The sequence below is a fragment of the Passer montanus genome, unplaced genomic scaffold (assembly GCF_014805655.1).
Source record: "Passer montanus isolate IOZ18808 unplaced genomic scaffold, ASM1480565v1 scaffold9, whole genome shotgun sequence".
Lineage (NCBI taxonomy): Eukaryota > Metazoa > Chordata > Aves > Passeriformes > Passeridae > Passer > Passer montanus.
The window spans coordinates 13574739-13587628 of NW_024374367.1; the positions used below are offsets into that span (position 1 = coordinate 13574739).

General features: G+C 46.3%; 1 protein-coding gene across 1 annotated transcript; it reads left to right on the plus strand.

Annotated features, from left to right (window-relative positions):
• Positions 1-2198, plus strand: GPR27 (G protein-coupled receptor 27). Its single transcript, XM_039695408.1, has one exon. The coding sequence runs from the start codon at positions 1-3 to the stop codon at positions 1141-1143; it is 1143 nt and encodes a 380-aa protein (XP_039551342.1). The 3' UTR covers positions 1144-2198.
• Positions 2199-12890: the final 10692 nt, after the last annotated feature.

Genomic DNA, 12890 nt, shown 5'->3' on the forward strand with positions numbered 1-12890 from the left:
ATGGCGAACAGCAGCGAGCTGGGGAGCAGCAGCAGCCCGCACCTGCCCAACGCCGGCGGCCTGCTGAGCGCCTCCGGGCTGAAGCTCGCCACGCTGGGGCTGATCCTCTGCGTCAGCCTGGCCGGGAACGTGCTCTTCGCCTGGCTCATCCTCAAGGACCGGCACCTGCACCGCGCGCCCTACTACCTGCTGCTGGACCTCTGCCTGGCCGACGGGCTCCGCTCGCTCGCCTGCTTCCCCTTCGTCATGCTGTCGGTGCGCAGCGGGGCCGCCTGGCCCCACGGGCCCCTCAGCTGCAAGGTGCTGGCCTTCCTGGCCGTGCTCTTCTGCTTCCACGCCGCCTTCCTGCTCTTCTGCGTGGGGGTCACGCGCTACATGGCCATCGCCCACCACCGCTTCTACGCCAAGCGCATGACGGGCTGGACCTGCCTGGCTGTGGTGTGCATGGTGTGGACCCTCTCCATGGCCATGGCCTTTCCCCCCGTCTTTGACGTGGGTACCTACAAGTTCATCCGGGAGGAGGAACAGTGCATCTTCGAGCACCGCTACGTCAAGGCCAACGACACGCTGGGCTTCATGCTCATGCTGGCGGCCGTCATCGCCGCCACCCACCTGGTCTACATCAAGCTGCTCTTCTTCATCCACGGCCACCGCAAGATGAAGCCGGCCCAGCTGGTACCGGCCATCAGCCAGAACTGGACCTTCCACGGGCCGGGAGCCACCGGCCAAGCGGCTGCGAACTGGACGGCTGGCTTTGGCAGGGGGCCCACGCCGCCCACCCTCGTGGGCATAAGGCAGGCCACCCACAGCCAGATCAAGAGGCTGCTGGTGCTGGAGGAGTTTAAGATGGAGAAAAGGCTCTGCAAGATGTTCTACATGATCACCTTGCTCTTCCTGCTGCTCTGGTCCCCCTACATTGTGGCCTGCTACCTGCGGGTCTTCATAAAGGCCAGCTCCATCCCCCAGGTGTACCTGACCACCTCCGTCTGGATGACGTTTGCCCAGGCAGGGGTCAACCCGATCCTCTGCTTCATCTTCAACAAGGAGCTCAGGGTCTGTCTCCGAGCCCACTTCCCATGCTGCCAAAGCATCCAGAGCACCCAGGGCACCATCCTTTGCGATCTCAAGAGCTTTGGGATGTAGGGGGACTTTTCTCTTTCTAAAAAAAGAAAGATGGATATAAATTTCCATGTTTCTGCATATGAGCTCAAGAGAGTGTGACCTGTGGGGGACATACTAAACCACCACCCAGCACCCAAACCTTAGGCTGTAAGAAGCTATTTTATTTATTTTTCTATATTTTGCGTATGCTCTCTTCAGAACATAACAGGTTGCTGTCTATGGGAACAGGTACTTGAGCAGAACACCCCCAAACCTTAGGCAGTAAGAAGCTGTTTTTTTCTTTGTGATTGTGTGGTTTTTAAAAACAAAACAGGGCTCCGAGTTTCTGGTCTTGCTTCTAACCTTTCTAAACATGATTCCAACAGATACGGATTAAGGCCATGACATTTTTTTTGTTTCCCTATTCCTGTCTGTTTTGATAAAGGCTTAACAATTTTACTCATGTAATATTTGATAAGGGCCAAGACAATTTTATACTAAAGTTATTTTTGATGACCTCAAGAGGTGTTGTTTTATTATTATTTGATTTTAAGTGAAGAACATGAAGAGGACGTTCCTAATGTGGTCAGAAGTCAGTTTTGGTGGGAGCTGTTGGGTTCATTCATTCTCAAATGGTTTGAGTATTTGAAGCCGTTAGTTATAACTTTTGCTTGACATGCAAACAGTGTAGAACTAATTTCAAATTTTCTTGTTGCACTATTAATTTGGTAATATTTCAGAACTATTTGTGAAACGTGATTTTAAAATACCAACTTTAAAAATAAGCAACTATAGCAGTTTTTAAAACCTAGATTGAAATTCATATTTTACTGCCTTTATAGGAAGTTATCTACAAACCTGGGTAATACTTGTACATTTTGACTGTTTTCTTTAATAAAATATTGAAAACCTTTACTGTATGTAATTGTTTCAGAATGGCAGCATTCTGCTTTGCTGACAAATAACTTGTGTATGTGGAAGGTTGTATGTCTTGTGTCTGAGTAGATTTCACAGCTAAGGTTATTATGGACAAGCACAATCCTTATTTGCTGTTAGATCTCAATTTAGGTGTTTATACCAATAAAAGTGACTAAAGCTATTTTTAAGAAGACTTAAATTCATGATGGGCAACAGGTTTAAATAGCACAATTCTTTGTGTCTGCTGAAACCAAATTTCTGTTGTAGCAAATTGCTCTTTTGTTAACGATAGAAAAGAGTGTGTAATTGTGGATGGCTAATTTTAGGTGGCAAAGCAGTTTTTTAACGCTGTGGCTTGGTCAATACCATACTCATTTATAAACTGTATTCTTAATGGGAAGCTTACATTTATTAAGCATGGCATTTTAACCTGCTCTGATGTTCTACAGAAATGTCTCTGGAAGTATTTCGGCCAGTAACCTGATGGCAGGATCCTGGCCCAACTTCTTAGCTATCTCAGAGGAAGCTGTCCCTGAGGTGCTTCCCCTCTCTGATGGAGAGAAACATTTAACAAACATGTGCTGGAGCAATCACACAAAATAGCAGGGATACAACCTCTGTTTACATGAAGAAATCTGCATCTGCTGAGTATTTCTGTAGAGAGTAGTCCAAAACTGGTAGGCATCAGCTGAGAAATACTTGTCCTGTGACTATGAAGGGAGCACAGAAACGTGGCAGATCAGAGGAGGGCAAAGGTGGCAGCTTCAGATTGAGGCAGGGAATGAAATGAGGTGGGGCTCCTGGTTTGGTTTAAGTCTTGTTTTCCACCCCCAGCTGGGATTTGGACACCAGAAAGGCACCATTTCCTGCAGTGCATAAGGAGAAGGTTGCAATTTGACTTTTTTGGTGCAGTTGCAGTACCAATGCTGGCAGAACTGGGCTCAGAAATGTGACCATGGATGGGGTATCTTCAAAACAAAGTGAGACTTAATGATCATTTCTAAAGCTTCTAAAGCAGCTTGAAAATGCACCTGGGTACAGAAGGAAAGCTGTCACATACTTCAGATCACAGCAGCAGCTGGTTATCAGTGCTAATTCTATTTTCAGGCTGGAAAATAAGATGATAGCTTAGTGAGTCTTGGAGAGTAATGGAGTAGAGTTGTGTTACAAAGACTGTGGGGCAAGGCATGGATGCTCTTGCTGGGAATTGTGTTCCAAGTGTACTTTATACCCCTGATTTACTTTTAGGTCTTTTCTGCAGGGTTCCAACTTTTGGAACTTTTCTCCTATTTCTCTCAGAAGCTGCCTACACAGTAGGGGCCTAGGACTGTGATCTGTAACTCAGATCTTGCCATCTTTTTCCTAATCGTGCTGGTAACGAAGCCAATATTTTCTTTCTCTTTACTCCATTAAAAATGTCTGATGTTTTGGCATCCTCTCTCTCTTCCAGGCTATAAGTAGTATGGTTATGATTCTATTTAAACCACAGAGATGGGAAAATAGTTATTTTAAAACCTCCTTAAACGCTGCAAGGACCAGATTTTTCACTTCTAGAAAAAAAAAATGAACACAAGTTGTAGAGTCAGTAGTATATGTGGGGGATGAAAACTCACCTTTGGGTGACCCGATGGTTTTATTTAGGTTTGGCTTATCAAGCAGTGCTGCTGTATTGAATCCCAGCCTCTGTGCAGAGGCATCCCCTGGCTCATTGATGGCCTCACAAGATGGGTGAGTTGGTTCTTATCTGGTGAAGATAACGGGTGCTATGCTATCACCCATCAGTGGCAGCCAGACCCAGCCTTGCTACAGCACAAGCATATAAAAAGAAAAAAAATTATCTGTATACCATGCCTTCTGCTTGCACACAGCTTCCAGGGCTGTCTCAGGACTCCTGTTATACTCTGAGGGCAAAATCACTGCTGTTTGAAGTTAATGTTTGAAGTTAATTTTATATTTTAGGTACTTGTGATGTCAGTCAGATTATGATCCAGGCTGTGGTAGTACAAAAGAGAAGGAACTGCAGTTGCTTTAATTCAGGGTTTAGATGGGTGTTCTACAATAGGGCTTAATTCCAAAAGATGTGAAACTAAATATCAAGAACATGGCAGAAAATTAAGGAGTGTTCAGTGCCAGCACACCAAAAAAACACTGTGCTGGCTGAGAGTGCACCAAGAAAGTATGGAAAACCAGGAAGGGCTGGAGAAGCACCACAGGATAAATATTCCTTCTGAAATCTGAGAAAATATAAGAAAGTTGCAAAAGGAAAAAAAAAACAAAACAAAACACTTCCAAAGCACAGCATTCACATAGCAGCCTTTAGTCTGCATATAGGGAAAGTGGGTCACAGAGATTAAATGCTTTGACCAAGATCAGAGAAGGGGTGTCGGGGAGGATAAAAACCTGCTCTGGATTAAAAAAAAACAAAAAGAAATAATGTTGGGGAGAATGGAATGAGCACAGGCAGAGATAGTTGCTGCTGTATGGACTGTGAGGTGTGGCTGTAAATCCTCCATCCTGCAAAAACCAGAGCATTTTCAGTCTCACTCAGAAGTGCCAAGGGCTGAGACTCAGTGAGAGCTGGGCGTTAATAATTACTCCCACATGAGAAGCTGTTGCTGCTTGTACAAGTCCTGGGCTCTCTTCCAAAAACTCAGATGGTTTGAACCCCTCTCCCCATCCCCACTGACCAAAACACAAAGTACTTGGGAGGTTTGGTGGGCTGCACAGCACTGGGGCTCTCCCAGCTCTCCCACTGACCTATGCTTCTCCAGAATGTACATTCAGTCTTCTCTCCACCCCTCCAGGCAGCTGCATGATAGTTTCCCATATTCTGGGCACCACGAGTGCTGAGTACCACAGGAAATACCAATATCATCTCCCCCAGAGATTCTTCACAGTCTGGCTCAGAGGTCACAGCATGCTGCTTCTGCATATCTGTGGTGAGGGATTGCAGTTGTGCTGAGAGCTGCTCCAGAAAAATCTTGATTGCTGCTGGCATCTTCACTCACTCCCCAGGTATTTAACACATTCCTTACAAGCGTTTCCAGTCAAAATCTTGAAGTCAGCGGCAGTTTTTAGTATAGACTTAAATGTCAGGCCAGCTTGAAAAATGGCCCTGGTCTGAAATCCCAGTTAGCAGCTAAGATGATCTCTGATTTACAGCACTCAGTGCCTGCAGTACTCTGGGGTGCTTGTAGCTCTGCTGTTAGATTTGGAAAGAGTTTGCTGGGAAAGGAGCTGAAACATTTGGCCTCAGCCAAATTGCGTTGTTGGGTAAAGTCTCGTTCAGTGGTCGTGCTGGAGGTGAAAGATGAGCAGGGAATGTGCAGCCCACAAACTGTCATCATTTGCTTTTCCAATACCAGCTCTGCACAGAGGAGGCAAAGCTGCCTCCCAAAATGGTGTGAAGCCAGTAGCCTCAAGGAAAAGGGCAGGAATTTGGCTCAGTCTGATAGCAACAGTTCTTTCCTGAGGCTCTACCTGGATGTGGTGCAGCTACAAATTCAGAAGGCTGCTCTGCCATATGCTGTGGGACTGCCCTGGGACATGCTGTGCAGAGCTCAGAGGAGAGCAAAGCTGGCATTTTCCCTCTTTTCCCAGAAAAGGATGTGGCTGGGCCTCTGCCACTCACCCCACATGGTTAAGCACAGACACCTTGCTCTTTGAAGGCACCTGCACTTGCTCAGAATTGCCAAAAAACTGCCCTGAGGGAAGTGGCTCCAGACAGAGTAACAGACACAGATTGGCAGAAGGCAATGCTAAGTGTCACTTCATTAGCTCAGGCTGCAGATTGGATCGTTCCACACAGTATCGGAATACCCCAGAAACCTTATTAGACAGTTATGCTGCTAATCAAAAAATTATTAGAAACATGGCAGGGGGGCTGTTTTCTGATAGAGGTTTCCTAAAGTCATCATTTTTTGCACAGCTTCCTTTGTAGTTGCTCAAAACACTTCACAGGCTATAATTAACTCTATTGTGATAGGAACCAGGAAGCATTTCCCATGCTATGATGTTCTTATGCTTCAGAATATTAAAAAATATATGACATGTTGAGGAAATGCAGCCATCCGAGAAAGACCATCCGTGAAGGTGGTCTCCTAAAAGCTGGTGCTGAGTTGTGCTGGGTTGGGGCTGTGCCTATGGATACTTACCCCAAACCTCCTTTCATGCTGGTGACCTTTGATGCCATGTCATTCCTGAAGGATTTGTGTGGGGTAAATCCTTATCCATCAGTTGTAGGACTGCTGACCGGGAGCTGATTTTCCTACTTGACATCTGTGGCACTCTGACTTTCCCCAGAGCTGCTGATGCTGAGCATCTCCGAGCCTATTTTCACTTGGTACAAATCATTAACTGCCCCACACCTCGATGCTTTATCCCAAGAATAATTAGTTATTCACCTTTCTAATGCAGAGAACCACTGATGGCAAGAGCATTATCACGGGTGAACAATCGCTGACTACACAAGCTTTCATCACTTTAAAGTCAAGCTCAGCCTTTCATGCAAGCTGTTGCATTTCTGTATTTCTATTCATGTTTAATGCCCTCAGCACTTGCACTCTGTCTTTGATCTTGAGTCATGCATGGCTGTACTGTGGATCTATTTATTGGAAGGCCACTGCATTCAGTGCCACATTTTTCTCATCTGCTGTGACCAGGTTGATAGCACAAAGCACTTTGTGTAGGAGGCTTTCAAGTTCAAAGCTAGTCTTGCAAGGGCACAGGGAAGCTGTGAAGTCACAGCTAATTTTAGGCAGTCATCATGGCATTCATAGAGTAGGCAGAAATCAAGAGATTGCCCGGTGGAGAAAAGCCCATCCTAAAGTTTCTGAATGTTATCTACTGGTATGCCATTAAAAAAATAATCCTCTGTTTGTGTGAGGATGATTAACCATTGGAACAAATCATCCAGTGAAAAAAAATGGATCTTCCATCTGTGAGACGTGCAGTGTGAGCCTGCGCGCCTGCCCACGGCGCACCTGCCCAGAGCCTGCTGCCCGCCCAGCCAGGGCCCTGCACGGGGTCTGGGGCTCAGCCCCAGCACACAGGCAAGAAAAAGCAATCAGAAACACCAGGAAACAGCACCAGAACCCTCTCTGTCTCAGGGTGATTCACTCCTTCCTTTTGCTAACTGTTTTACAACACCCATTTTAGCATAGCATATAAGCAACAGTGCTTGCTTCTCTCAGAGATTTTAGCAGAGGTAGAGCTAAAATGGCTTTGTCATTAAGGAGGGAAAGACAGGAAGATTCAGAGGAAGGGCTGAAGTCTGGGTGCCTTCTGACAGTGAGAGAAAGAGGAAAGATTTAGTGGAATATTACCTCACTGCATCGAACCACTCAATCTGTCCCCATCTGTCACTGAGCACTTGCAGGAGGGTGCTGGAAATGAAATGCTGAGTAGCTTGATAGTCGAGTAAATCAACTGGGCTTTTTCCTTTTCCTTTCCCTCCCTCATTAGGCTTTGCACGCTCACACTGCACAGCAGGTCCCTCAGTGCTGTGCCCAGGGTGAGGGGACAGCCCCTGGTGCCTCGGGGCTGCAGTGACCCTGGGGCACAGAGACCAGCTCAGGGTGCCCACAGGGCTGAGCTGCCCCTGGGAGCAGATCCAGCAGAGCCCCAGGACACATCTGGGTGTGGAGGAAGGTGGATGAAGAGGGAATATGTTTGGCCAAGCTGCAGTGACTACAGGGGGAGAATGTGGCACCAGAGCCAAGGAACCAGCAGCATCACAGGCAGAGGTAAAGCTGGAGATGTGAGAGCAAGGAGGGACATGTTTGGGCTGAGCATCACCAAAGGGTGGCCCAGCAGGGCAATGAGGGAGGCTGCAGGAACTGGGCTCTGCTGGACAGGCATTTTCTTACTGTTTGTGCAATATCTGTCTGAGCCTAAGTGCTGATGCAAACCAAATCCAAATAGTTGAAGGCTCTGCTGCAATGTGTGAAAGGTTTGTTAGCGACTTTGGAAAGTTTAATGAAAGGGTGGGGAAGGGAGCTTGAATTAGGAAACCACCACAGTCAGGGAATTTTGCTGTTGGATTTGAAGGGGTGGGGGACCTTCCTGTCAAGGTTTCATCCATGTGAGAAAAGAAATTGGAGAGGAAAAAATTAAGAACCTACTAATTCTACAGGATGTGGTGAAATTTTTGGAAAGAGTGAGAATGTTGGCAACTGCCTCACTGATGCCTTTCCCTGAGCTGACCCTTCTGGTCCCATGAAAGAGGTCAGAGGTGTGCTCTGCTGCCTGGGCTCACATGTAGCCTGGAGGATTAAATAAAGGGTGAATCCTGCCCGCCCTGGAATGAACATCAGCTTTGCTGGTTTGCAAACTCCTTGCAGCAAGAGCCACATCTGCCTGTTTGTGGTGAAAGAGCCCACAAATCTCTGCATGAAATGACATGAGTGCACTCACATGTGCAAGAGAAAAAGTAAATAAAGAAGACCCAGCCTGGCTTGCTGGGCTGGAACCAGGCCATATTTTTAGTGTGCTTCTGCACTGTGTTACTGCCTTGGGATTTACAAAGCCACATTATGCTTTAAAAGCAGATTTAATCCTTTCAGTGTGTTACAATGCTGTGGCAGAGGCACGGCACCAGAGTTTGGGAAACCTGGTGGAATTCCCAGCCTAGGAAGAGAGACACTGCACAAGCAGGGCAGAGCTCTCCAGGGGTCCATGGCCCATCCTTCCTGTACCATGGGCTGGGGTGGGGGCAGTCACTGCACCCCAGGCTGGCTCAGGCTGCAGTGATCCAGGTACAAGCTAAGTGCAGCACAGGCACTTGCTCTGTGTGGTTTGGGAGATTTGTGAACTTCTGGGGACAGGGACATCCCTGTAACTGGGTGATAACTGGTGCCTTGATTTGATTACATGCTTGTTAGGAAAGGGGAAGCAAGGTGTTTGGGGTGGAGCATCAGTAGTCTGGGAACTCCTGGCACACAATTAATATACACAGAGTTTCCCAGGTTTTGCAGAGGAGAATTTCTGTCCTTTTGGCATTGTGCTTGCCTTCATTTTCTGCAGCACTAAGCTGCTCACACTCAGATTTTTGAGAAATCCCTGTCACAGAGGGGTTTACGCCTCTCCTGTGTGGTTTTATTGCTCTTTCCTCCTCTCCTGCACACTTTGCTGTCACCCTGCATTGTACATCTTGTCACAGAACAAGCTGCCATCCACCCTTCTCCCTTCAGTGCACCAGGATTGCTCAGCTTCAGCCTTTCCCAGCCCTGATGACCAGGCAGAGTGACCCAAAGGCTGCCACATCCTCCAAGGCAGACATGCCACATGGGGAAAGCTGCCCTGCCAAATCCTTGGAATGTGTCCTACTGCACGGGGCTAGGTCTGCCTGCACTCAAGGCTCTCCTTGAGGAACCACAGGTGATTTGCTGATGTGCATTAAACTCATCTCCATTCCTGTGCTCAGAATTATTGATCAGTCTAATGACTGTACCCCTGCTGGTTTGCCATTTCATATCTATGTAACAGAGAAAGGCACATTGATTTTGCTGTTATCAAAATCCTCTTGCATTTGCACAGTCTATTCTCTTCCTGCAATTTTCTAATTCCTTCTGGAAAACACATTACACATTGTCAGGATCAAAATCCTGAGACATCTTGTTTAAATCAAGGGATTCTTAGCACCTTCTGTTTCTTTTGAATATCCATCTGTGCAGAAACAACAAATCCCAGAGCTGTTGGGGTAGGGGGAGGCACTGGCAAGGACCTTGGTCTGGGGTCACACTTGCTGCTGTCATCCTTTGGTTTGGTGCATTGTGCTGATGGAGAAAATGAGCTCAGTCCCTCTTGACAAGGAATGTTACATGATCTTCAAACACACTAGAGCTTTGGGGTCACAACAAGGCTACAGTTTCCCACACAGCTACAAACTAACAGTACCAACAATAATCACTTTTCTTACCTTGAAGTGTTCTCCACAGAAGTATGCATTATTCCCTTTTATCTTCCCAAACACCGTGGTGACCTTGAGCCAGTTCATCTCCTTTCAGTTTCTAGTTCTGTAAAACCAGTATTTGACCTGTCTCTTCTGTATGCACCCGCTCAGATTTGAGTCCCCCCTTGCCATACAACCAGAACAATTTACTTTCGTGTCACCTCTGTAACACTGTTTTTTTGAAGTGGCAAAATTTTCCAGGGGTGAATTGTGGCCAGGAGGATGCAGATGAAGCTGAGTTTAACTGGGCTTGCTGGTGCTCAGCAGCAGAGCCTTCCCTGCACTCCCCCAGGCTCACAAGTGTGTGCTGGCTCAGCCAGCTGTGCACCCTCAAACCCTAAACACCTTGTTTCCCCTTTCCTAATAAGCACCTAATCAAATTAAGGCAGCAACTCATTATATGTGATGGTGCTCTTTCCTGCAAGGCCTCTTTGCTAACCCAAAATCTGGCAACAAACATGAAAATGCCTCCAGTGTGGTGGGCTATCAGTGTTATTCTATAGCATATCTGTAATATCAATATTCATATAATATTAAAAATTAATGCACACGTTTCTATTAATAATGAAATTACTGCAATATTAATAAAGTTAAAACACACGTTGGCACAGATCTAAGTGCAGTGAATAAAGGGAAGTGCTTAAACCAGCCTTTCTCTTCATAAGCTGTGGGTATGGGGAATGAGGCTTTTCCCCTGCACCAAGGAGGTTCCAGAGCTGCACAAGTTCTGTTCTGTTTTCTCATCTGATTTCTCCTGCTAGGGCCTGTCCCCTTCCTTCCTTCAAGGCAGGTGAGGAAGCTGTCCCTGGCCTGAGATAACAGCGCACTGCAGAAAACTTTTCGTGGCAGATTGGCTTGAGGCTGGCCACCTTTTCTGTGGGCCATCCTGAGTCTTTTGCTGTGCTCCTCCAAGCTGGCTCCAGGGAAAAGCAGAGGGGACTGCAGGGACATTCACATTTTGAAATACTTGTGGTCACTGCTTTGCCTATTATCAGTGTAAAGCAAAGGTAAAGGCTGCCCTCCCAGCCCCTTCCACTGCAGACAGAAATTAAAGGGCCTTTGCAGGTGTTCTTGGGAAAGGAAATCTCCCCTAGGATGGGAGAAAAGATAATTGATTAGGGCAGAGTTTAGGAAATAATGGGGATGCAAAAGCTAAATCTTCCTTCCAGAATGATTCTCTCAAATCAACTAACCTCCATTGTGAGTGTCAATTAATGGAAATTAAATTACTAAAAGGGGAATCGTAATAATTATTGCCAAGTGAATATAGTAGGGATGTAGGACAGCGAGGTTTTGCCTTTATCTCTCCTACATCAGCAGGGAAGGTGTGGAGAAGCCTCTCAAGGACAAGTATGGGATAAGGCATCTCTCAAAGCTGTCCAGGAGTGTCTGCAGGAACTTCCACTGCTATAGATGGTGTGAACTTTGAACTCGTGTAATTGGGGCTGTTCTCATTACCCAGATAAATGCTTCATCCCACAAGTTAATTGGCACAAATTACAACTATGAGGTTGCTCTGCTCTCGTCTGATAAGCTCTCCTAGGATTTGGCAGGTCTGAGGTAGTCCTCAGGTACAACTGTCCACTCTTTTACAATGACATGAACCAGGGCTCCTGCCTTCAGTGGAGGCACTGGTGAATTAGGCCAGCAGGAGATGAGGAGCAGGGCTACTGTTTCCTCCCATGGTTCATTTTTTGTGCTCTGATTTAAAAACAATGGAGCAAGAGATGGGACACAGGCATATTTGGACTGCTCCTATTTTTCCTCTTGATTTTGTGTAAATTGAAATCCATAGTACTGAGCTTATTTTATGGGGACAGACATGGACAAAAAAGTGACCCCCACGCTTCCAGTGTGCTCCTCCTCTGCAAACCCAGACTTTGGGGATGCAGAGGGTGTTTGGGGAGCCCCCCTATTTAGTGACAATGGTAGAATCAGGCTTGGGGGTTGGTTTTAAATCCAGGTTATGGGAATTTCTGCAGTGCTGGCATGTCACTTTGAACTCAATAAATGACTTAGCCTTTCACCAGCCCTTTGGGTTAGTGTTGAGCCCCTCTGAGACCTCAGATCTAATACAGACACTTTGTACCTGATCACATTAATGAGAACCAGATGTAAAATTACCCTTTAGTGGCACTTCAGTCCTTTTTTTTTTTTTTTTCTATCACCACTTGCACATCTGCAGTATCACCACTGCAAAGGGGGAGGCAAAATTCAAAATTCAGAGGCACCGGAGTGGGTACCCTGAGGATGGGCTGTCTTCAGCCAGGAGGATACAATCTCTCTCAAGACTTTTATTTCCCTAACTCGTGCAGAATCCATGAAGATCTGGCAATAACTAATCCAGTTATACTTTTCTGTCTCCCAAGGAAGGTTTTGTGGAGCCCAGTACAAGGTACTTGGTAACTCCCAAGGATGTTTCTCCTGTCAGTTTTACAGGTCTGGCCGTGACACAGTGTGCTCACTTCTCCAAACCCCCCATCTCACCAGCAGCAAAGCACTGATTGTTGAAAGATGAATGACTTCACTTTTCCAGTTCCAGCATATGTTTGCATGTCTGAGAGCAAGAAACATGTGAATCTCACACAAACTGTTGGAATTCCAGCTCTGGGGACTGACGAGTAAATATGAAGTCACACAGTGTTTCATAGAAAACCCACAAATCTTATGTTTGCTGGGCTAAAGTTGGTCCTTTTAGGGACAAGCCAAGAAAAACCTCTTGTATTATTTACATCAGGATTCCTCCAAATTCTGAAACTGCAGCTTGATTGAGGAATTCATGCCTTGTAAACTACAAATTTCCCAAGAAGCAGCCAGAGGCACATAATCTTTTGCTAAGCTACCCATAAGGAGCTCTGCTAGCTTGGGTGAATCAAGTATGGGATAACAGATTACACCGAATAAAAATGAAAAACCACAA